Source organism: Pelobates fuscus, chromosome 4 (assembly GCF_036172605.1).
Source record: "Pelobates fuscus isolate aPelFus1 chromosome 4, aPelFus1.pri, whole genome shotgun sequence".
In the NCBI taxonomy this organism is placed as follows: domain Eukaryota; kingdom Metazoa; phylum Chordata; class Amphibia; order Anura; family Pelobatidae; genus Pelobates; species Pelobates fuscus.
In genome coordinates this window covers 178440012-178465002 of record NC_086320.1, presented here as the reverse complement: position 1 = coordinate 178465002, position 24991 = coordinate 178440012, and the positions used below count along the sequence as shown (strand labels likewise).

The 24991-nt window shown below is 41.4% G+C and overlaps 1 protein-coding gene across 2 annotated transcripts in view; it reads right to left on the bottom strand.

The window, feature by feature from the left end:
- The window catches only part of PIGN (phosphatidylinositol glycan anchor biosynthesis class N), a 360977-nt gene that overhangs the window by 49868 nt on the left and 286118 nt on the right, over window positions 1-24991 (bottom strand). For both annotated transcript variants that reach the window (XM_063450558.1, XM_063450559.1), the window contains one exon: window positions 15103-15176. In XM_063450558.1, the coding sequence (XP_063306628.1) occupies window positions 15103-15176 (74 nt within the window). The remainder of the gene's footprint in view (window positions 1-15102; window positions 15177-24991) is intronic.

Here is a 24991-nt window from a genome sequence, read left to right as displayed (position 1 = left end):
TAAGGGAACTGATGCAGCAATTCGACACATACGGCACTTTATCAAACCTAAAAATCAACTTCACTAAATCTGAGATCCTCAATGTGGGATGCCCTCAAACGCTGGTGACCAGCCTACAGACTGACTTCCCCTTCCGATGGTGCACAGAGGCGATCAAATACCTGGGGACATGGCTATCAGCGGACCTCGCGGACACCTTCCGCATCAACTTCCCACCCCTCCTCGACCGGATCACGAAAGACCTGGATTCCTGGCACCTCCCCCACATCACATGGCTGGGAAGGATCAGCGTCCTCAAGATGAATGTTCTCCCTCGTCTCCTGTACCTCTTACAGACCCTACCAGTACATATCCCCAAACCCTTTCTCGCACAAGTCCGAAGGACAATGACAGAATACGTGTGGCACCGTAGACGTGCGAGACTGAACTTTGCCACTCTCACCAAACCCAAACTACACGGGGGCCTAGGATTGCCGGACCTGGCAAAATACCGGCAGGCGATCCACCTCCAACGGCTGATAGAATGGACACATAACCCGAAAGACAAACTGTGGATCCCGATAGAGGCGAGCTTCTCGCGGACACCCCTCTCCCTCCTTCCATGGCTCCCGAGAGCAATGTCAGGTGAGCTGCCAAAACAACACCCAACACTGAATGTCACCATGTCCATCTGGAGGAAACTGGCACTGCAAAAAGACATGGCTCCGGAGCTCTCACCTCTCTGTCCCGTATCGCACAACCCAAGATTCCCCCTGGCGGAGGACCCCCGCTACACTACGGCGCTGGGACTACCGGCACCCTGCAGATTGAAGGACGTGTACAAACAGGGCTCAATCACGCCTCTGGGAGACCTGGTCCCGAATAACCCGCACACCTGGCCACTCCACTTCAAATACCACCAACTAACGAGGTTTCTGAAGACCACACCCGGACTGGACTCAGCAGCCCGTGCACTCACTACATTTGAGACGGTATGCACGAACCCTCCAAGCCCACCACACGCAATATCGTTCCTCTACCGCATGCAGATCACACCATCCACCGACACGCCTCTCCCCTACTTCACTAAATACTGGGAACGGGACCTAGGATACACATTACCAGCGGAACAATGGACCACAGTGTTTACGCTCATACACAAAGCATCCATAGCCACCAAATTCCAGGAAACCGGGTATAAAATGCTATCACACTGGTACAGGACACCTGAGAAGCTATCCATAATGACAACCACCTGCGAACCCGAATGCTGGAGGTGCGGAAAGGAACTGGGATCCCTCTTCCACATCTGGTGGACTTGTCCACTTATTAAACCCTTTTGGACGGCGATCCACGCGGTAATAGTGACCATGACGGATGCGAACATACAACTCGTACCGGAAACCTACTTGCTCCAACTAACATCAATCCCCATATCCGGATTTAAAAGATCAGTGATACCACACCTCCTAAATGCGGCACGTAGTCTCATCCCGAAGCATTGGAAAAAAACCACGGCCCCGACGCTGAGAGAATGGCTGGCCAGGGTGGAGGATATTAGGCAGATTGAGGAGCTGATCCTCTCGGCGGCGGGACGCACGCAGCGCTACCTTGACACATGGTACCACTGGCTCCGATGGCTCGCCTCCCCAGCCAGTACCAGAGACGACACGCAGCCCCCCGGAACGGCCGAAAGGCCCCCCCCTCTGACAGGACCTAGCAGGAACAACGGAACACCAGAGACAGGTTCGGACGAACATGCATCTGCCGGCTCCGGGGGCGGGGGGGGCTGGGACGCGGACCCGGGCGCGGACCCCTGAGGTCCACGCCTCACCTCTCACACCCCAGCCCACTCCAACCCCCTGCCAATCCCCACCATCACTGCTCCCCCTATCTACTACCCCATACCGCCCGTAACCCCCTACCGGAGCGACGACTCCAAGACATCTCTGAATACCAGACACACATGACCTACTCCCTCACCTAGACGAGGCCAGCACATACCACACCCCAAGCGGCTCCCAGGGGCCCCGTCGGGGACCCCTGACAAACACACACTACAGACCTCCAGTGACGGACCCCCAGACACGCACCACAAAATGACCTACTACCGAGGACCTCCAAGCCCACTCCCTCATGCGCCAAGCTAAAGCGACTGGAGGGACACCTCGACCCACATCTCCCTGCTGCCCACAGGCCGCCCCCCATTCGTTTTAGTTGGAACTCACATTTTCGCCACAACTAGATCTGGCATACATAATGACACCACCTGACTAAATTTGGAGCTGTGAGCTTAGGGTATTCTCTGTTCTACAGTCATTTAATATGCTTGACCATGGAAATGTAAACCTACACAATATCCCTGAAGCACATATCTGCCTTCACTAATGTATATACAAATACGCAACCAGGGCACTGTTACCCACGGCTCACACTCGCTACAACCTCATTCGACCTTAGGCTGCTGTCTCTTTAATGATATAAGGCTACAGTTAAACCTGTTAACTATACTAGGAAACGTTTATATGACTAAAACATACGTAAGTTGTTTTCATGCCATAATTTTGTTCAAAACTCTGTGACCATCGCACCTGTTGAAGCTGTTGTGGCTATACAGGCAAAGTTGTAATCTTTTATGCACAACAAAATAAAGGAAAATTTGAATAAAATTTAATTAAAACAATGAATGCACAAATTTCAACTAACACATGAAACAAGCACAAATCTGTAATATTGTAGACAGATTGTCGTGCAACGATAATGCAAACTGAGGGTTAAAAAGTATAAAACACTGCCATGCAATGAAAAAAAAAAAAAGAAATAAAAAAAAGATACAAAATAATAAACGCAGAAGAATATTTTACCAAAAAGAAATGAAGTGCATAACTCTGAGCAAATTAATACAATTTCTGAAATACTGGTTTCATTAGTAACTAGAGCTTTGTTTAAGAATTACATGATTTTGCTTACATGACGAAAAGTCATGATTTTATTAAAGACACGGAGGCGAGTATTGCATATGCCTTTCTTTACTGTCCACCAATAGCAGCAAAATACAAAACAGTAAGAAAAAAACCGTATACACAGTGATAAGCCACTCCCATACCAAGTCCCAGTATAATAGTCAGCACCTCCCATCCCATTTCCTCTTTCTTTGGAGATGCAACCACAATAACAAACACCAAACAAGAACCGATGAACCCGTCCAACCGCATAAGAACAACGGTCCCGAAACCTAGACGTAATCCAACCATATAACAATTTAATGAACTGGGAACAAGTAGCACAGAAGAAGAAATTGCCAACGTAGAGGACCCAGATAGACGACAATCTGTTGGAATCCAGCAAACGAGACAGAATAAGGCTGAGAAAACATAAATAGACAGGACCCACATGGTTATTTCGTTCCTTAAAACTAGTGTGCATGCAAGGTAGAGACAGACCCTTACAGCAGACATTAACGAAACCTATGAACAGTCTCACACTCCAAACATATTAACCAGCAACCTAGTGCAATAATATGCCCACTCATTGTAATACCAACCTTATCCAATCAGAAAAATACCAGGGCAGGAAGACGTAAACCAATTTAGAAGTGTGTCTACGGTGGGACAATACTTGCCTCTGTGTCTTTAATAAAATCATGACTTTGCGTCATGTAATAGCAAAATCATGTAATTTTATAACAAGACACGGAGGCTCATATTGCAAGTTCAAAGCTTAAAAAGCATTAAAAAAACACGAGTCACCGGTCGAAAATAAAATTCAAGGAACGTAGATTCCAGGGGCCAGTCTGCCGTTCTCATCAGGTCTTCCAACCGTGCCCCTGAGGTCATCATCGAAGAGGCCAAAGTGCCCCGGACCGAATGGGCTCCAAACACCGAAATGTCAACACCCGTCTGTTGTAAGACCCATTTCACCCAACGAGCCATAGTAGTCCTCATCACCGGGGTAAAAGGCGGTCGAAAGGAAAGAAACAGAATAGGTACAGATGGTGACCAATTAGGCTTAGTGCGAACCTCATACTCTCGTAAACAAGCCACTGGGCACAACGCTGGAGTCAAAGGGAAAGCCGCGTAAGAGACCGATCTGATCGAAAGTCTTCGTGCGGTTGTGAAGGAATTAAATCTGAAATCCAAGGCCCGAACATCTGAAACCCTTTTACAGAATACCAGGCAAAGTAGTGTGACCAATTTTCCAACAATTGGCGTAAGGAAAGGTCCTCGATGGCCAGGATTTAAACAACGATAGCACCAAGGAGACATCCCAAGTAGGGAAGTATAGTGTCCTCGAAGGGCAAGAGAGGCGGGAGCCGGCAGCCAAGGGGGTTTTGTCCTGCAGGATAGCTCTCAAAGCCCTGACCTATACACATTTATCGTCCGGTAGGCCCGGCCAGCTTTAAACAGAGACGTGAGGAGGTGGAGAATCGCCATTACAGGGGCTGAAATAGGATCCATGTCGCTAGCCAGCCCAAGATCTCTAAGCTGATCTTCGAGTTCCGAAAACCCATGCAACCACCAAAAGGCGTCGAGTTGTGTCCAAAACTCCTGAGATATGCCAGGGTCCCCCGAAATCCGCCAAGCCATCAGTAGCAGAGAGGAGTGGGTGGTGACAGTTCGTCGAATCGCAAAGCAAGTCCGGACAGTTCGGCAACAATCTGGGAACATGTATTGCCATCTCCAGAAGTTGAGGAAACCATGACGGAGTCCCCCAAAACAGGACTATGTTCCGCAGCCTGGCGACACACCTGTACCAATACCCTGGGGATCATGGCAAATGGAGGGAAGGCATAGAGAAGAGGGCCACATCATTCCTGTAGGAAAGCGTCTACTGCTTTTGCGGCTGGGTCCGGACGCCACCTGAAGAAATTGGGCACCTGTGTGTTGAGTCGCTATGCGAACAGGTTGATGGCACAGCGGCCCCACAGGGACGAGATAGTGTAGAATACCTCCACTGCTAATCTCCAATCGCTGCTGACGGAGAGATAGCGTGAACTCCAGTCCACCTGAACATTGTGCAGGCCCGATAGGTACTCCGCCTGGACCACCAAATTCTGTGCCAGACAAAACTCCCAGAAATCCATTGCCAAGTGGGCCAGTACTGCCGACTGGGTGCTGCCCATGTGATTGACATATCGAACTGCTGATATGTTGTCCATCCGTAGGCGACTGCAGTTGCTGGCGGTCCCTTTCGTGAAACTCTGAATCGCGAAGAATACTGCTAGTAGTTCCAAAGCATTGTGTATTCTGGCTTTGTTCTCCGACCAGGGTCCTCCTGTCGATACACCCTTGCAGTGGGCGCCCGAGTCTATGGTGAATTCCAGTTGAGAGACGAATATGGCCCTGCAGTTCCACGCCCAAAGGTTGTGAATCCACCAAGGTAACCAGAGCCGCATATGAGGCTCCCTCGCGAAGATGTTGGTGCCAGGAACACTGCTTGTATTGAAGATGCCAACAGCCCGATGATTCTTGCTAAGTGTCGTAGCGTGAGATGTGGTCGGGTAACCCCCTGCGAAGTTCCTTGCGACCATTTTCCTTGTGGGTATTGGATGTCGGTAGGCACAAGGAGTCCTCTGCCGAGTTCTCGAGGAAACCCAAGAATTTCAACTTCTCCCAGTTGATGTGGAACCCCAGACGTGTCAGTAGATCAACTATCCATCGCAGATGTCGCAGGAGGACAGAGCAGTCCTGGGCCATGACGTTATTACTGAATAGACCTGGATGATTAGTATAGAAAATCTTTTCAACTCCTACTTGATTTTTGTCTCGTTATGGGACTAAAAGTCCATGTAAAGCAAAATTAAAGAAATCATAGTATTTTTAGCAGTTCATGGTGTAAAGATTAATAGGAAGCAGTTAAAACCTCTTGAGTCACATATGAACTATACAATATGCACAGTACTCACCAAAGACATGAATGAGTCAATTTCAATGTAATTAGTGTTTCATTTAAATGTAAATAACGCAAGGTGGGCTTGATGCATTCTAGAAAGTGAGAGTAGCTTTTAATGTATTCAGATGCTAGCAATGCTTAGTCTTAAAGCGGCACTGTCATGGCCACAGACACAATTTTTTTTTAACCTCCCCTCCCCTCCCCCCTTCCTGACTCCTCTACATTTGATTGTCCCCTAGTCATCCCCAAATGCCCCTAGGTCCCCCATTTCATTTATTACCTGTTTATTTCTTGTCCAGATTTTTGTTCTAGGAGGTGCCATCTTAGTGTTCCCTGGATGACTTGTACCGCAGCCTTCATCTGCCCGCACTAGATAGCGCTGTGAAATTTGCACACATGCCCAGTTGAACACTTGGGCATTAGCGATTGTCCACATTTCGAACCAAATTAACATCTCCGTCCTGCCCCTACTTGCTGTGCCATGAGTAGGGCCATGTACACCAAACAGTGCGCAGCCAGTAGGAGTATGGGATGGACTTTGGGTAGGTTCAAGGGTAGGTTCAAGGGTAGGTTCAATGGGTGGTTTAAGTGTTGGGTTAGGAGTTGGATTAAGGGGAAAGGTGTACATGTGGGGAGTCATTGTAATCGAGAAAAGCAGCAGAATACAAATATGTTGTGTATGCAGTAGTGGGAGACGCATAGTCTGTGAATTTCCCCAGAATAAAATGTGTGGAAACCCCCTCCACAAACATAATTAAATAATTTGACCTCATTTTGGGATAAAATGGTTCATAACAAACGTGCCAAACAATGTTCTTATTTACATAGTCTTGGGGATGTACGTTCTACCTGTATATACTTTTGTGTAGTGGTTTTGGATTTTGCAACTACTTTAAAAGTTTTAGCTTTAAAACCATAATTCATTGCTTGCGGTTTTTATTGTACGGCTTCTAAAAATTAATTGAAATCCATTTTAACAATCGGGACTATACAGGGCCGTCTATAATATGATTAGGACCCTGGGCAATGCATTTTCTTGGGCCCCCTGGGCCCTGCCCCTCCTATCCCTCCCCCCAATTACGCCCAATGCGCAATCACACTGACAGACGTACTGGCACATACAGACACAGACAGACATTAAAACATTCACAGATACACACTGACACACAAATATATACTGGCAGACATACTGACACACACACACAGACACATACACTGGCAGACATACTGACAGATATACTGACACACACAGATACATACACTGACAGACGTATTGACACACACACAGGCATACTGACACACACACAGACAGACGTACTGGCACATACACACAGACAGACATTAAAACATTCACAGATACATACTGACACACACATACACTGACACACAATTATATACTGGCAGACATACTGACACACACACAGACATACATACATACATACACACACACACAGGCACATACACTGACAGACGTATTGACACACACACACACACACACACACACACACACAGACACATACACTGACAGATATACTGACACACACAGACACATACACTGACAGATGTATTGACACACACACACAGACAGACATACATACATACACACACAGACAGACACAGACACATACACTGACACACACAGACACATACACTGACAGAAGTATTGACACACACAGGCATACTGACATACACATAGACAGACATACTGACACACACAGGCCTACTGACATATACAAACACACATACATACATACACAGACAGACATACTGACACACACAAGCATACATTTAGCCACCCTCCAGGTTCTTACCTTTTCCTGGAGGGTGGTTTCCCTGGGGTCCAGTGGCAGGCTGAGGCAGATGGGAGTTCTCCTCTGGAACTCCCCTCCGTGCCATTCTCCTCCCGCGCGGCTGTGCTCTCCGTCGGGAGGAAGTGACGTCACTTCCTCCCAGCCGGTACAGGAAGGGGCCCGGTCGCGCTGTTTAAGCGTCACAGCGCCAGACCGGGCCCCTGCTCACACATGCTCTCCGGGTGGCCCTTAGTGCATGAGCCACCCGGGGAGCCTCCTCAGCCTGCGGGCCGGTGCGGCTCTGTGCAGCCGCACCGCCGGGTCCAAGGGGGGCTGCGCAAATCGCGGGGCCCACGGGGCAGCTGCTCTGGGCCCCCCAGGAGCTACTGGGCCCGGGGCAGCTGCCCCGTTTGCCCCGCGTTAAAGACGGCCCTGGGACTATAGAGTGAATATATTTGGCGACAGTTTTCTTTAGTTGTCCTTGGTGAGTAGAAATTATTAAATGTATAACTGAGAAAAAAAAAAAACAAGTTGTTTTAATATGTTTTCCATTATCTAATATTTTATTACAATTACCTCAGTGTTATGTATACCTATACAGTATGACAAGAAAGCCCTACTTCTTATTTTTTTTTTTCAAAAGTATATATAAAATGTGTTGGTGCACTTAAACAGAAATTGGGTAATTTTGGTAGAATAAAGGCATTGAAAAAGTGACCACAAATGTGTTGCATCTCAAAAAAGCCTTGGTCCTTAAGCAGTTAAAAACTGGTTACGGTAGTTGTTTTTGAGAGTCTACAAATTATCTCCCCAATATGTGTTTGAAACATATTACTTATCTGATGTTTTATTACATAAAGATGATGCAGGAATTATTGTTTTTAATGTTTGGAAGTATGTAAGGAATAATAAAAAAATTTAAACGTGTTGGTGGTATACTAGAGTGACCCTAAATTATATACTGGGTACTCCACATATAATCTATGAAAAAAAAAACAATTGCATATGCATTATTTCAGTTAGTTATATAAAAAAACTTGAACATATCTACAGCATATATTTTTCAGTATGTACGCTTTGAAAAAAAATCGTATAAATACTGTAATGTCCAAGAGTTCTTGGGTAGTAATAGAAAAGTTTAATCTTGCCACATAGATAGGATCCACAGTCTTAGGATACACGGTATACCCCGGCGATAGTAGTACCTTAAAAAGATACAAAAAGGGGCGGAGCCTAACTGCGAAGCAGAGAGGTCGCATGGCGTCGGAGCTCCTGAGCAAATACAGCAAAAAACAGTGCTACAGCCCGATAAAACCGCTTAAAATCACCACGACCGTCAGCACAAGAGAGCAGAGCGATTATGGGTCGCAAATCGAAAAAATCAAAGACGGATCGGCCAAGCCAGAACCATGACATTGGGGCAATGTGGAGACAGGCCCTCGAAACCTCAGGGCCCAATATGGCGACCTTCGCCGACAACTACTCCGACTTATCGGAAGAATACTCCCTGGAGGAAGACCCGATAGCAACACCGAGACAACCGGTGGCTGTGCCCAAACCCCAGGACCCAGATGGAGCACCGGTCACAACAGCGGTGTTAAAAAACCTGCTTGCAGGCCTGCAAACCACGCTCCAAGGGGACATAGCCGCGCTCCGCACGGAGCTTCAAGGCATCACCACGAGGCTGGACACCCTGGAAGTCACCTCGACAGCCCACGAACTAACTATCACCTCCCTGCAATCGGAGGTTACTCACCTTAAACAAACGACCATGGCCCTCGAACGGCGGTTCACCGCAGCGGAAGACGGGCGCAGAGCCACCAACATTAAGGTACGGGGGATACCGGACGATCTGCCCACAGAAGAACTGCCCCACTACGTGCGCAGGCTACTCACCGGCCTTCACACACCAAAAGCAGCCAAAGCCATTCCTCTGGAAAGTATATTCCGGATCCCAAAGCCGGCCACAGCCCCAGCGACGTCTTCCCGCGACCTCATAATCCGCTTTCAGTACAGAAAAGACAAGGCCGCAACCCTGGCAGCAGCTAGAGCGCAGGAGCCACTTATGTTTGAAGGACATTCATTGGCTTTCTTCCCGGATCTAACGGGCGACACATTGGCCTGGAGAGGCTCATTAAAGCCCTTTACCACGCTCCTTAGACAGAAGAATATACCATATAGATGGCGCCCGGACCGTTCCCTTCTCATTGTACGGGGCGAAAACAGGCATGTGGTCCACGACCTTCAAGACGCCCGAAACATGCTGCCAGTGCTGGGATTACCTCCGGACATCATGCAACAGGCGAAGCCCCAGAAGAACGCGAGACCCTCACACGATTGGAACCCAGAGAAGGCTAAAATTTTCGTGCCACGACGATCGAGGCTGGATCCCCCTGAGGGGGCCGGTGCACGTGGACCCTAAAGGACTCCCAAGCTACATGTTGTCTTTATCAGGACCTTTGCATGTTTTCTAGTTTACCTACAGCCCTTTGGCACCATGACCTGCCCGCAAATAGCCCGTCACTTAACTCTGAGATCGCAGATAATCTGCGGAAAACGGCCACAGGAGGCTATTAGCACAGTCGCCTCTCTGCTCCCACCACTCACAGCCAGCACGACAGGACACACACAGACTCCCCTCCCCTCCCCGTTGGTCTAGTGGCCCACGGGGCGACACACGAGGAACAACGACGCACACCATGCCTACTCATGCATACACCAAATGAGCACTGACTGACCTGACGCTCACCACATAAGCACGAACCAACCTCAACATATTGTAAATATCAGTGTGTTCAGTTAGACCACCTCCCACGACAACCAGACAGGTTGACCGAAAGTGTGAAGTGCCTGGCCCGACTAAGCTTCGCTAGCCGACTACCCGACCGTGAATCTCTTGGGCCCCCACAATTACCCCCACGTATGGCACCAAGCTGTCACCTTATCCCAACGTCAGCTCCACGACGCTAGTCTCGAAAAACAAATGCCAAAAGTCGACAGTTTTTTTATTATTGTTATTGTCCGTTAATCTAATATAAAAATGTGCAATGTCTATATGCCACCACTATATCACAATGTGACATGTTCAAGCTTATGACCGCTGTCGTGGCAGAGTAAGCTATGTTGTAATCCTCATGCACTCAAAAATAAAGAATTAAAAAAAAAAAAAAAAAAAAAAAAAAAAAAGATACAAAAAAGATACACATAGTATAACACTGTATTTATTGGCATACACTTTGTAACCCTCTCCCCAAATAAATGGTCGTACTTGTTTCCAAGAAACCCCAAATCAAGCATGGATATTAGAGAGTGAAAGCTTTACCTCCCGTCCTCCTAATTGTGTGGGTTCTGCCTGGATCTCCTTGCCGTGCAACCAAGTGCTTGTGCTGGAAGGACGCCAAGGCACAGAGCTGGTATCTGCAATCACTACTCGTTCACCCCTCTGAATCAAAAGCCGTTTGCTCTTCAATGTGTTTCGCCTGAGCAACCGGACTTTTTGATTACCATTTGATTCTTTTTTCTCTTCTGGACTCCTCTACCTCCTGACCTGTAAAGGTCATTGATTTTATGTGCCTGGAAAGCCCTATGTAATATACAATATAAGGGAGAGCACTTTTCACGGATAGATAAATTCTTGAAGCAATCTGGCACTTTAACCCCTTAAGGACACAACTTCTGGAATAAAAGGAAATCATGACTGAATATGTCCGTCATGTGTCCTTAAGGGGTTAAGGACAGACTTATGTGATTGTATTTAAGAACGCTCTTAGTTGCCGCGGCAATATCTTGAAAAAGCCAGTTTGCTCGGGCGAAACGCGTTGAAGTGCAAACGGCTTTTGATTCAGAGGGGTGAACGAGTAGTAATCGGAGATACCAGCTCTGAGCCTTGGCGTCCTTCCAGCACAAGCACTTGGTTGCACGGCAAGGAGATCCAGCCAGGACCCACACAATCAGGACGACGGGCGGTAAAGCTTTCACTCTCTAATACCCATGCTTGATTTGTGTTTTTTTGGAAGCAAGTACGACCATTTGTTTATGTAAGGGTTCCTTTTTGGGGAGAGGGTTTTAAATGTTATGCCAATAAGTACAGTGTTACCCTATGTGGATCTTTTTTGTATCTTTTTAAGGTACTACTATTGCCGGGGTATACAGTGTATCCTAAGACTGTGGATCCTATCTGTGTGGCAAGATTAACCCTTTCTATTACTACCCAAGAACTCTTTGACATTACAGTATTTATACAATTTTTTGAAAGAGTACATACTGAAAGATATATGCTGTAGATATTTTCAAGGTTTTTTTTTTATAACGAACTGAAATAATGCATATGCAGTTGTTCTTTTCATAGATTATATGTGGAGTACCCAGTCTCTCCAGTACTGGGTCTTTCCAGTATAGCGCTAACACGTTTTATTTTTTTACTGTGGATTGTGAAATTTTAAGGAAGTTTCTAGTGTGTTTTTAGCGGCTTTTTTACATTTTGTATATCACTTTAATATTTATCATTTATTGCGCTCTCTTATCTGCCTTTTTATTTAAGGAATTATACTGGGTTTAAATTTGTACCTGTTAAATTCCATATTAAGATTTACTTGATCAGAATACTATTTCCAATTTATTGAAGGTGGACATTATAAGCATTAATGACCCTGTCTCTACTCTACAGTTTCCTACTGTTTAATAGAATGTGAGATCTTTATAAAAAATTCTAGAATATTCTGTTTGAGACTTATGTAAATATCAGTAAAGCTCTTTGAGTCGTACCAGAAGTAGTAGTATTATTAAATATACACAAAATGTTTTAGTAAATAGACAGCAAAAACCTCTACATAACTCCCTCACATCTGATTGACTTGACTCTAATCTATAGAAAAAATGGTTCATATTCTTACCTTCTAAAGCCTTTACACTTTACAAGGCCTTTCCTTGGCTTAGCATCACATGATAAAAAATTAATTATTGATAAAAATGCAAAGTCGCTATCCTGGCTTGCAAGGCCTTCCACTACTCTGGTTCCATACATATGAATTTACCTTGATTACAATCCCCATCAAAGTCTCTCCATTTTTTGCACAACCTGAAACTTTTCAATTCTCTTATTAGATTCTTCTGGACTCTTTATAAAAAAATACTTTCCCCAATACACTGGAATGCTAAAACCTATTAATGCCAATGTTCACCATTTGAAGGAACATCCCAATACAAATCTCACACTCCTAACTCAAGCTATTACATCCCCATAGACAATCTGTGTTCATGTCCTCACCTACAGTAGGTATCTCTACACCTTGTTTTTTAACTTTGCAATTCCATTTCAGACAGTAAACATGCAGACAAAGCTCCATAAACCTACTTTATCAATCTGCTTCTGTGAAATTACATTTTATTATACTCCATAATACAGTGAATCTAGAATGGTGGCGTTTGTTGGCACTTTATAAATACATTATAATAAAAAAAAACAGCTATGGTGGAAACTGCGCTACTTCATTTAAATGAACATGTTTTAAAATGTTGCTTTCACTGTGTGTGGATGGTCTTCATGTTCGTATCAGATAAGAAGGTGAAGCTAACAAACACATGAAAAGCTAAAAGTTTATTTACACAAAACCATTTCCTTTTCATCCTAGGAAAGTATAACCAATCTTGTGAATTTCTACAAGCTACAAAAGTAAAACATGGGCCTTGATTTAATATTTTATATTAGCTTTTCAAATGATTTAATATTTTTGGATAAACTTTTAAAATGATTTAATATTTTGAAAAATAAATATTTAAATACTTTGATATATTGATAAATATGATATATAGTTTGACATTTTAACATTTTGAGAAAATCATTTTAAAATTTTATCCAAAAATATGAAATCATTTGAAAAATGTGTCCAATATTTCTAAATCAAGTCTTCAATTTCTCAAACACAAACTGGCTAAATGCAGTGGTAACTGATATTTAGTTGCGGAGTACAATTCTGTAAAACACCATGACCACTTCAGTGAGTTGAAGTGGTCATGGTGCCTGTGTAGTGTTTCACTATGAAAATAGTTTAACTACTTTGTGACAGTGGTGTTCTGGACTGGCTAATGTCAACGATATTCATGTTTTTTAAGCACAGAGTTGCATTCATTAGCTTAGAGCAGTCAGATGATGAAATGAATAGCCAATGAGTAGATGGCAGGATTGGCATTCAGCGTCTGAACTCTGCAGAAGCCAGATGCATGTCATCACCCAAAAATCACACTTATCACCTGCTGAAGACTCAGGTAAGAGGGCAAGTCATTGTAAAACAGTTTGCCCCTTTACCAGGAAATGGGCTACTTCTAGAATCATTACCCCTACAGAGGACTGTTGCTTGAAATAACCCTTTAAAAAATATTTTGAAAACACAGTGAAGTATTTGCTCGCTTATAAGCACTAAATGAAATACTGTCTTTTTTCTTTTCTCATTCCGTAAAACCATGGTACCCCAGATTTAGACTGCCTAAGCATTAGGGGAAATATAGTTCACCATTATTTGACTACCAATGGTAGCTAGATATCACGTAATTTTATATTTCATCTAAAATGTAATATAGAGTTTCACAACAAAAACAGCCCAATCTGGAAGCTTTATTATAAACTATGATCTGGTTCTACAGAAAATATAACCTGGAAATATATAAGCTGATAATGCTCTTAATTTCTAATCACAGTTATGTGTAGACAGAGTCTCTATGTTTGGTCCATAGGCAATCTGTGTCAACATGCATTGGTACAGGAATTACAAGGTTATGCGTGTACGTGCATTTCTGATCTATGGAAGAAATATTTGGCTCTCTCGATGTTCAGCCTGGCAACACACCAAGTTAAAAAAAAATAAAAATATATATATATATATATATATATATATGTATGTATAAAAGCTTACATTAAAGCCTAAAAAAAACATTCCAGCAGGATATTTGGCTCTGAAGGATTTCGTCTTGTAACTTCAATCTACAAGGGCAGAGCTTATTCTACCGAGCTGCTTAGCTGATACTACAATTCGCATTATATTCTCATTGCTGCTACACAGAGAAAAAAAAAAAGAAAAGAAAATGAACAAAGAAAATCTGATGGCAACAGCTGGATTCTGCCATGCTTTCACATTAAACATATCTCTTCATCAGCCCTGCTTTACAATCGGAGTACAGCCCATTATTAACAATGACATTTTACCCCCCTGTCCACAGCTATAATTTACACTATATTAGATAAGGATAATTTGCATGGACTAGCTGTGAGTGATGTCCACCAAAGTATACAGGACTTGTATAAACAATGAGATTATATATTAAAACTAATACATAGATATCCTGTGGCTTGTTGAAACTGTTGAAAATAGTATTCTTCTGTCAAAACAAACATTGGCTTAGTAAGCAGAAACCAGCAATGGTCATTTATACCAGTCTTTTTTCATACCTTTTAGAGGAAATCTGTGCTGAGATCTGGACCGTTTCAAAAGCGCACATCACCAAAATAAAAGGGATGAGAACCTATTTTTTTTGAAAAAAATGAAAGCATAGATTGAGAATTCATAGTTATTTGTGCAGCGGTTTTAGTAAGTAGACTTTACCTAGTCACTGAATGATGGGGATGATGATTGACAGAATGAATATTTCATTACATTAGAAGTATTTCAAATTAATGTTGCCCTTCTTGAACAAATTCACAGGTTACATAGATACTGAAATGAATACAGGAATATAAACCCTTTCTACACACTGATTAATGCATGAGAAGATGCAATTTGTGGCTTAGAGAGAGTACGCATTGAATTTAGCAGAAATGAGACTCGTGTCAAGGAAAACCTCTTATGCGAATCCTTCAATCAAGCTTCTTAGTAACACCAAAGTAAAGTTCTGTATTTCTCTTTCTTAACCCGTCTTACAGCCTAATGTGAGTTTTTTTTTTAAGTTAGCTATTTAAAATATATAAATGCATGCATAAAATGTTTGGGTTAAAGTTCATGGGCTAATAGCCTGAAGTAACTTATTTCTCCAATGTCTATGACAGTATTATGACAGCAGCCTGTTAGCTGCCATTAATTTGATTGGCAGTGTACATTGTACCGAGGTATATCAAAAACAGCGTGACAAATGTAGTACACCTGTATTGCAATCTTAGCTGGCAACATACCGTGTTGTCCTTATAGCCCCAAGAATACCTAAATATAGCTCATCATTTATTGTATCCCCTCCTGTGATTGTCAGTTCATTATTTCAGTCATTTAAAAATTGAATCAACGCAGATGAAATCAAGTATTATTTTATAATACAAAAAAAAATAAAAACAATGTAAGATAAAATGAATAATGCACAATTTAACAAAGTGACACGCTGCAGAATAATAGCTCACATGGTTTTAGATATATTATCATGATTAATAATTGATTGCCATTAGCACAAGTGTATATGGATGTTTTTTTGTTTTTTTTATCTTCTCAGTCCAGTTTAGTTCGTGCTAAATGCCAGTGGGAGATAACTGAACCTACACAGATCTTTTATTTAATTCAATGTACTTTGCTTTCATAAATTTCTTAGCAGTGTTAGAATACAACTCCCTACAGTGGCAGATGTCTGACATGTAAAATATATTGATATTGATCAATTAACTAGAGGTGAAACACTATTTGGGCATTAATACAGCTGGATATGTGCTGTTACACGGGAAAGTGATGATTCTTGCAGCAAACATTACCTGGAAGCCATGATATTCAAGCACATTTTGTAACAAAGACCAATATGATGCCATAGTACAGGACACAGCCTCTATACCAGGGATAGTTAACCTTCAGCACTTCAGCTGATGAGGACTACATCTCCCTTGATGCTTTGCCAGCAATACGGCTCTAGAGCATTATGAGAGATGTGGTCTGGTTCCCTACCTCTGCTCTATACTGACAGATGAGATGATTGACTGTACACAGACTTGACCCTACAAATAACAAGTATACAAAGTAATCTGTGTTAACAGGCGCTTAAAATAATTTCCAAAATAAGGTGCTCTTAGTGCAGCAGCTCCCACACAAAAAATAGGAACTCTCCAATCCTATTATAATCCAGTACAATAAATCCACTATATACACAACCAATATGTGATAGTGAGAGTGTGTAGCGCTTAGTAATTAATCACTTACTCCCCAGCAATTTCTTAAGGGTATGTAAGGTATCTGGGTAGTATTCGATCCGTTTGTTGTATGTTCCTCAAGAAAGAACAAAAAGAAAACAGGGAAAATTCGCCCTGGTGTTGAAATCCTTATAACTATTGGTATCAGAAATAAAGGTGGAGGTATTCTTCTCACCTGAGTAAGAGCCCGTAACCTGGCTCTAAGTGTAATGGCCCGTGAGTCCTTTTTAGGGATGACTCTTTCCCCCTTTCAGCAGGATAGAAGATTTACCAGATGCATGTAACTCAATAAAGGTTTATTCATACGAACATTTAAAACCATTTAAAATACATACAATATCCTGGTAGTTGTCCAAAACGCGTTTCGCCGATCTCACCCGGCTTTCTCAATTGGTGACTTCCATCCTGGTTTGTTATACTTAAATATCCCTCCTTCCGTCCGGATTGGAGGAAACGGACCGCATTCCAACCAATCACGGGCGTTCTCATGGGGGAGTATGAGGAAATTCAGCTGAAAGTACTCTATCCCTTATTAGTGACGTCATCGCGCACGCACGTAAAAATGAGCGCGTGATGTCACTTCCGGGAATCTGAATAGTCTCTATCCATCCCACTATTTGATGATGCCTCCTTCCCGGTCATGTGGGATCCAGCTTCCTTTTCTGTGATGTAGATTCGTGTTCAGGTTTCCACACATGTAGAGGGTGATTTCGCCATTTTGTTCGAGGGCAAAGTGCTGGCAAAAGAATGTCCTTAATAATGTCCACATAAAAGTCCATATTCTTCCCTTTATTTGGATGGTATGCCCATATTAGAGCATTGTAAACACATAAATAAAGAGATACAGATTATTAGTCACTCCCAAATACATTAAAAATCATTATACCATCTCCACCAAAAAGCAACCCAAAACGCTGTGCAAAAAAAAAAGGGGGGGGGGTCTTTCTATAATGGTTACTATGATGATTTCTCCACCTCAATTTGTAGAAATAGAATAAAAAAAAAGTTTTTACAAAAATTAAAAAATAGTAAATAGATAAGAAAATATTGTTATAAAAATTGTAGCCAATAATTATGTTAAATATATATAAAAATATATATATATAAAAAATATATAATAAAAAGAATTTATAAAAAGTGGCATATTTCAAAATCATCATTAAGACCATAAGGTTGCATAGTGTTCAAATTAAAAATCCATTTCATCTCTGCTTGTCCAATTAGTTTTATGGGATCCCCGCCTCTCCAATTTCCAATTACTTTTTGGATTCCCATAAACTCCATTAGATGTGGATTACTATTATGATAGTTTTTAAAATGTAAGGATACACTGTGTTTTAAAAACCCATTTTTAATATTTCTAATGTGTTCCTGAATCCTAGTTTTAAGGGTCCTAGTGGTCCTCCCTATGTAAGCTAACCCACAGGGGCATGTAATCATATAAATTATCTTTGTAGAGTGACAGGTAATAACTTGTTTTATTTTAAACTTCGTGTTTTTATCTTGTGGGTGGCAAAATTCTCTCACTGCTCTTTTGCTGCTTTTAGAATTTCTACAAGCCCCACACATCCCGCATCCATAAAAAACAAACTTTTCTTTAAAGAACTGGTTTGTCAATTTTCTTGTTGGTATATGGTTCTTGACTAAGGTGCTTTTAAGATTTGGTACCCCTCTATACACTATGTCTGGTGTGTTCGGGAGTATCGAGTTTAAAACTGAATCATTCTTTAGTATTGGCCAATATTTTCGGATAATCTTCTTGAGGCGTCCACCACTATAATTAAAATCGCAGATAAACTTTACATTTTGTGGTTCTGTACTATCCTTAGTGCCTTTGTACTCTATTAATTTCATCCTGTCCTCATCCACTACTTCAGAAAGGGCTTTCTCTAGGATACCATCATTGTACCCTTTTTCTTTAAAATCATTAATGATTTTTACCGCCTGTTCGTGAAATTTATGTTGATCTGTGCAGTTTCTTTTAATTCTGAGCAGTTGTGCCTTCGGGGCGTTTAGTAGCCAAGGGGAGAAGTGGCAACTATTCTCCCCTATGTAACTGTTAACGTCAACCTTTTTAAAATGAGTGCAGGTTTTTAATACATTTTGCTCCACATAAATATTAAGGTCTAAAAATTCCACGGCATTTTTGCTAAAATTACTTGTAAGTTTAATGCCCCATTCATTTGTATTAAGATGATTTAAAAACACTTTTAGTGATGTCTCGTCTCCATTCCAGATAAAAAATATATCGTCAATATAGCGGCGATAGGTCACGAGGTTCGCATCCCATCTACTGTCATTCTGGATAAATTCTAATTCCCAATGTGACATAAATAAATTCGCATAGCTGGGTGCGAACCTCGTGCCCATCGCCGTGCCGCAGATTTGCAAGTAAAACTCCTCCCTATACCAAAAATAATTATTGGTTAAAATCCAGTTTATCCCCTCTACGATAAAATCAATTTGTGGTTGTTGAAATCTTTTGGAACATTCTAGAAAGTGCTTAGTTGCATTACACCCTCTCGTATGTGAAATTATTGTGTATAGGGAGTTTACATCGGCAGTTACGAGGTAGTAATTATCATTCCATTCTATATCTCTAATTACTTGTAGAATATTGATAGTGTCTTTGAGGTAGCTAGGGCATGTGCGAACAATAGGCTGTAAGCATCTGTCAATATATTGAGATAATTTACTAGAAATGGAGCCTATCCCGGAGACTATGGGTCTTCCGGGTGGTTTATCTTTATTTTTATGTACCTTAGGTAAATAGTAAAATACAGGAACTTTAGGGTGTTGTATATTCAAAAATTTATATTCTTTCTGATTTAAAATATTTAAAATCTTACCTTTCTCAATTAAAATGTTATAACTTTTTTTAAAATCTTTAGTGGGATCAGTTTTTAGAATACGGTATGTTTGCTCATCTCCTAACAGTCTCTGTGCCTCTTTATCATAATCATCAAAATCTAGAATGACAACCCCCCCCCCCTTATCTGCTGGTTTAATTACCAGGGACTCATCCTCTCTTAACTCCTTCAAGGCCTGTCTCTCATGAATATTCAGATTATAATTACTTGATTTGGGTTTATTAATTTTATTAATGTCATTCATTACCATTTTTTCAAATGTCACCATTTCCTCAGAAATGAAATGGCGAGGGAAAAAAGTGGAATTCTCTTTTAGGTCTGTATGGATAATGTCAGACTTGTGTTCACCTATAGAGTTATGGATGGCAGGATGCTTCAAAAAGAATTTCTTTAAACAAAGTTTACGTTTAAAACTATTTAAGTCTAGATAAACGCTGAACCTGTCTATCGGCTTGGTTGGGGCAAATTTCAAACCCTTCGCCAATAGGCTCATTTGAGATTTAGTCAGTTCCTTTTGTGAGAGATTGAAGATTCCGTTCTGTTTGGATATCTTTCTCTCTTTTCTTTTTTGTAGGAATGTTCCTCCTCTAGCTCCCCTTCTTCTATACTGCGTCCCCGTTTCCCTGGGGATAATCGGGGCATTGGGGATTCCTTGTGACGACCCCTCACCTGTCTGTGCCAAAAATCCTCATCTACCGAGGGTGCGGAGAGAACCTGAAATCTATTCCGTAAGGTGACTTCATTATCGTTATTTTGGTGTGGTCTGCGTGTGGTCCCAGATTTGTTTCTCACAGTAATCCCAGATTGGTCTTTCACAGTAATCAGACCAGATCTGGGTGATTTTGTCCCCTCCTTTACTGGGGGCACAGGCCACTTTTTCTTAACCACTGGTTCCCTTCTATTGTCACGCCTTGGTGAGTTCCCAACTCTCCATGATGACCTTTCTCTTTGGCTATACCCCCTATAGCCGGGGGTCCTTACCACCTGATCTCTACTTTCCCTCCATTCATTTCTATTGGAGTTAGGTTTAGCACTTCTATATCGTTCACCCTTATTGAACAAGATTTGAAAATAAAACTACGTAATGCATGCTATAAATTGGAGAAATTATTAATTAGAGAGATTAAAATAAAATGGGAAATAGCTACGCTGGATAAATATGCTAGAGAACAAATCACTCCAAGAGGCCTGAGGTTCTCCAAAAGTCCTTCATTCGACCAAGAAGAAGAAGACTTTATACAGGAGTGGACAGACCTCTTGGAGAGCTTTTCATTCGGTATGATGAGTCTGATTATTAAGAGACGGAATAATACTTTACCTAAATTAGATTCGGAAATAATGGAATTAAAGAATTTCCTGAATGAAAATATGACACAGGAACAGTATAATAACACTCTAATTGACATCCAAAAGAACTTGGAGAGAACAGAAAACAATGTTATTGAAATTAAAAAGAGGAAATATTTACGTGATAAGGAAGACTACGCACAAAATCAGGTTAGGACATATGCAAAGGGGGGAGAACAAGCATATAGAAATACAAGATATAGTAATAAGGGTGGACGATATAGAAGTGCTAAACCTAACTCCAATAGAAATGAATGGAGGGAAAGTAGAGATCAGGTGGTAAGGACCCCCGGCTATAGGGGGTATAGTCAAAGAGAAAGGTCATCATGGAGAGTTGGGAACTCACCAAGGCGTGACAATAGAAGGTGGGAACCAGTGGTTAAGAAAAAGTGGCCTGTGCCCCCAGTAAAGGAGGGGACAAAATCACCCAGATCTGGTCTGATTACTGTGAAAGACCAATCTGGGATTACTGTGAGAAACAAATCTGGGACCACACGCAGACCACACCAAAATAACGATAATGAAGTCACCTTACGGAATAGATTTCAGGTTCTCTCCGCACCCTCGGTAGATGAGGATTTTTGGCACAGACAGGTGAGGGGTCGTCACAAGGAATCCCCAATGCCCCGATTATCCCCAGGGAAACGGGGACGCAGTATAGAAGAAGGGGAGCTAGAGGAGGAACATTCCTACAAAAAAGAAAAGAGAGAAAGATATCCAAACAGAACGGAATCTTCAATCTCTCACAAAAGGAACTGACTAAATCTCAAATGAGCCTATTGGCGAAGGGTTTGAAATTTGCCCCAACCAAGCCGATAGACAGGTTCAGCGTTTATCTAGACTTAAATCATTTTAAACGTAAACTTTGTTTAAAGAAATTCTTTTTGAAGCATCCTGCCATCCATAACTCTATAGGTGAACACAAGTCTGACATTATCCATACAGACCTAAAAGAGAATTCCACTTTTTTCCCTCGCCATTTCATTTCTGAGGAAATGGTGACATTTGAAAAAATGGTAATGAATGACATTAATAAAATTAATAAACCCAAATCAAGTAATTATAATCTGAATATTCATGAGAGACAGGCCTTGAAGGAGTTAAGAGAGGATGAGTCCCTGGTAATTAAACCAGCAGATAAGGGGGGGGGGATTGTCATTCTAGATTTTGATGATTATGATAAAGAGGCACAGAGACTGTTAGGAGATGAGCAAACATACCGTATTCTAAAAACTGATCCCACTAAAGATTTTAAAAAAAGTTATAACATTTTAATTGAGAAAGGTAAGATTTTAAATATTTTAAATCAGAAAGAATATAAATTTTTGAATATACAACACCCTAAAGTTCCTGTATTTTACTATTTACCTAAGGTACATAAAAATAAAGATAAACCACCCGGAAGACCCATAGTCTCCGGGATAGGCTCCATTTCTAGTAAATTATCTCAATATATTGACAGATGCTTACAGCCTATTGTTCGCACATGCCCTAGCTACCTCAAAGACACTATCAATATTCTACAAGTAATTAGAGATATAGAATGGAATGATAATTACTACCGCGTAACTGCCGATGTAAACTCCCTATACACAATAATTTCACATACGAGAGGGTGTAATGCAACTAAGCACTTTCTAGAATGTTCCAAAAGATTTCAACAACCACAAATTGATTTTATCGTAGAGGGGATAAACTGGATTTTAACCAATAATTATTTTTGGTATAGGGAGGAGTTTTACTTGCAAATCTGCGGCACGGCGATGGGCACGAGGTTCGCACCCAGCTATGCGAATTTATTTATGTCACATTGGGAATTAGAATTTATCCAGAATGACCGTAGATGGGATGCGAACCTCGTGACCTATCGCCGCTATATTGACGATATATTTTTTATCTGGAATGGAGACGAGACATCACTAAAAGTGTTTTTAAATCATCTTAATACAAATGAATGGGGCATTAAACTTACAAGTAATTTTAGCAAAAATGCCGTGGAATTTTTAGACCTTAATATTTATGTGGAGCAAAATGTATTAAAAACCTGCACTCATTTTAAAAAGTTTGACGTTAACAGTTACATAGGGGAGAATAGTTGCCACTTCTCCCCTTGGCTACTAAACGCCCCGAAGGCACAACTGCTCAGAATTAAAAGAAACTGCACAGATCAACATAAATTTCACGAACAGGCGGTAAAAATCATTAATGATTTTAAAGAAAAAGGGTACAATGATGGTATCCTAGAGAAAGCCCTTTCTGAAGTAGTGGATGAGGACAGGATGAAATTAATAGAGTACAAAGGCACTAAGGATAGTACAGAACCACAAAATGTAAAGTTTATCTGCGATTTTAATTATAGTGGTGGACGCCTCAAGAAGATTATCCGAAAATATTGGCCAATACTAAAGAATGATTCAGTTTTAAACTCGATACTCCCGAACACACCAGACATAGTGTATAGAGGGGTACCAAATCTTAAAAGCACCTTAGTCAAGAACCATATACCAACAAGAAAATTGACAAACCAGTTCTTTAAAGAAAAGTTTGTTTTTTATGGATGCGGGATGTGTGGGGCTTGTAGAAATTCTAAAAGCAGCAAAAGAGCAGTGAGAGAATTTTGCCACCCACAAGATAAAAACACTAAGTTTAAAATAAAACAAGTTATTACCTGTCACTCTACAAAGATAATTTATATGATTACATGCCCCTGTGGGTTAGCTTACATAGGGAGGACCACTAGGACCCTTAAAACTAGGATTCAGGAACACATTAGAAATATTAAAAATGGGTTTTTAAAACACAGTGTATCCTTACATTTTAAAAACTATCATAATAGTAATCCACATCTAATGGAGTTTATGGGAATCCAAAAAGTAATTGGAAATTGGAGAGGCGGGGATCCCATAAAACTAATTGGACAAGCAGAGATGAAATGGATTTTTAATTTGAACACTATGCAACCTTATGGTCTTAATGCTGATTTTGAAATATGCCACTTTTTATAAATTCTTTTTATTATATATTTTTTATATATATATATATTTAACATAATTATTGGCTACAATTTTTATAACAATATTTTCTTATCTATTTACTATTTTTTAATTTTTTTAAAAACTTTTTGTTTTATTCTATTTCTACAAATTGAGGTGGAGAAATCATCATAGTAACCATTATAGAAAGACCCCCCCCCCCCCCTTTTTTTGCACAGCGTTTTGGGTTGCTTTTTGGTGGAGATGGTATAATGATTTTTAATGTATTTGGGAGTGACTAATAATCTGTATCTCTTTATTTATGTGTTTACAATGCTCTAATATGGGCATACCATCCAAATAAAGGGAAGAATATGGACTTTTATGTGGACATTATTAAGGACATTCTTTTGCCAGCACTTTGCCCTCGAACAAAATGGCGAAATCACCCTCTACATGTGTGGAAACCTGAACACGAATCTACATCACAGAAAAGGAAGCTGGATCCCACGTGACCGGGAAGGAGGCATCATCAAATAGTGGGATGGATAGAGACTATTCAGATTCCCGGAAGTGACATCACGCGCTCGTTTTTACGTGCGTGCGCGATGACGTCACTAATAAGGGATAGAGTACTTTCAGCTGAATTTCCTCATACTCCCCCATGAGAACGCCCATGATTGGTTGGAATGCGGTCCGTTTCCTCCAATCCGGACGGAAGGAGGGATATTTAAGTATAACAAACCAGGATGGAAGTCACCAATTGAGAAAGCCGGGTGAGATCGGCGAAACGCATTTTGGACAACTACCAGGATATTGTATGTATTTTAAATGGTTTTAAATGTTCGTATGAATAAACCTTTATTGAGTTACATGCATCTGGTACATCTTCTATCCTGCTGAAAGGGGGAAAGGGGGAAAGAGTCATCCCTAAAAAGGACTCACGGGCCATTACACTTAGAGCCAGGTTACGGGCTCTTACTCAGGTGAGAA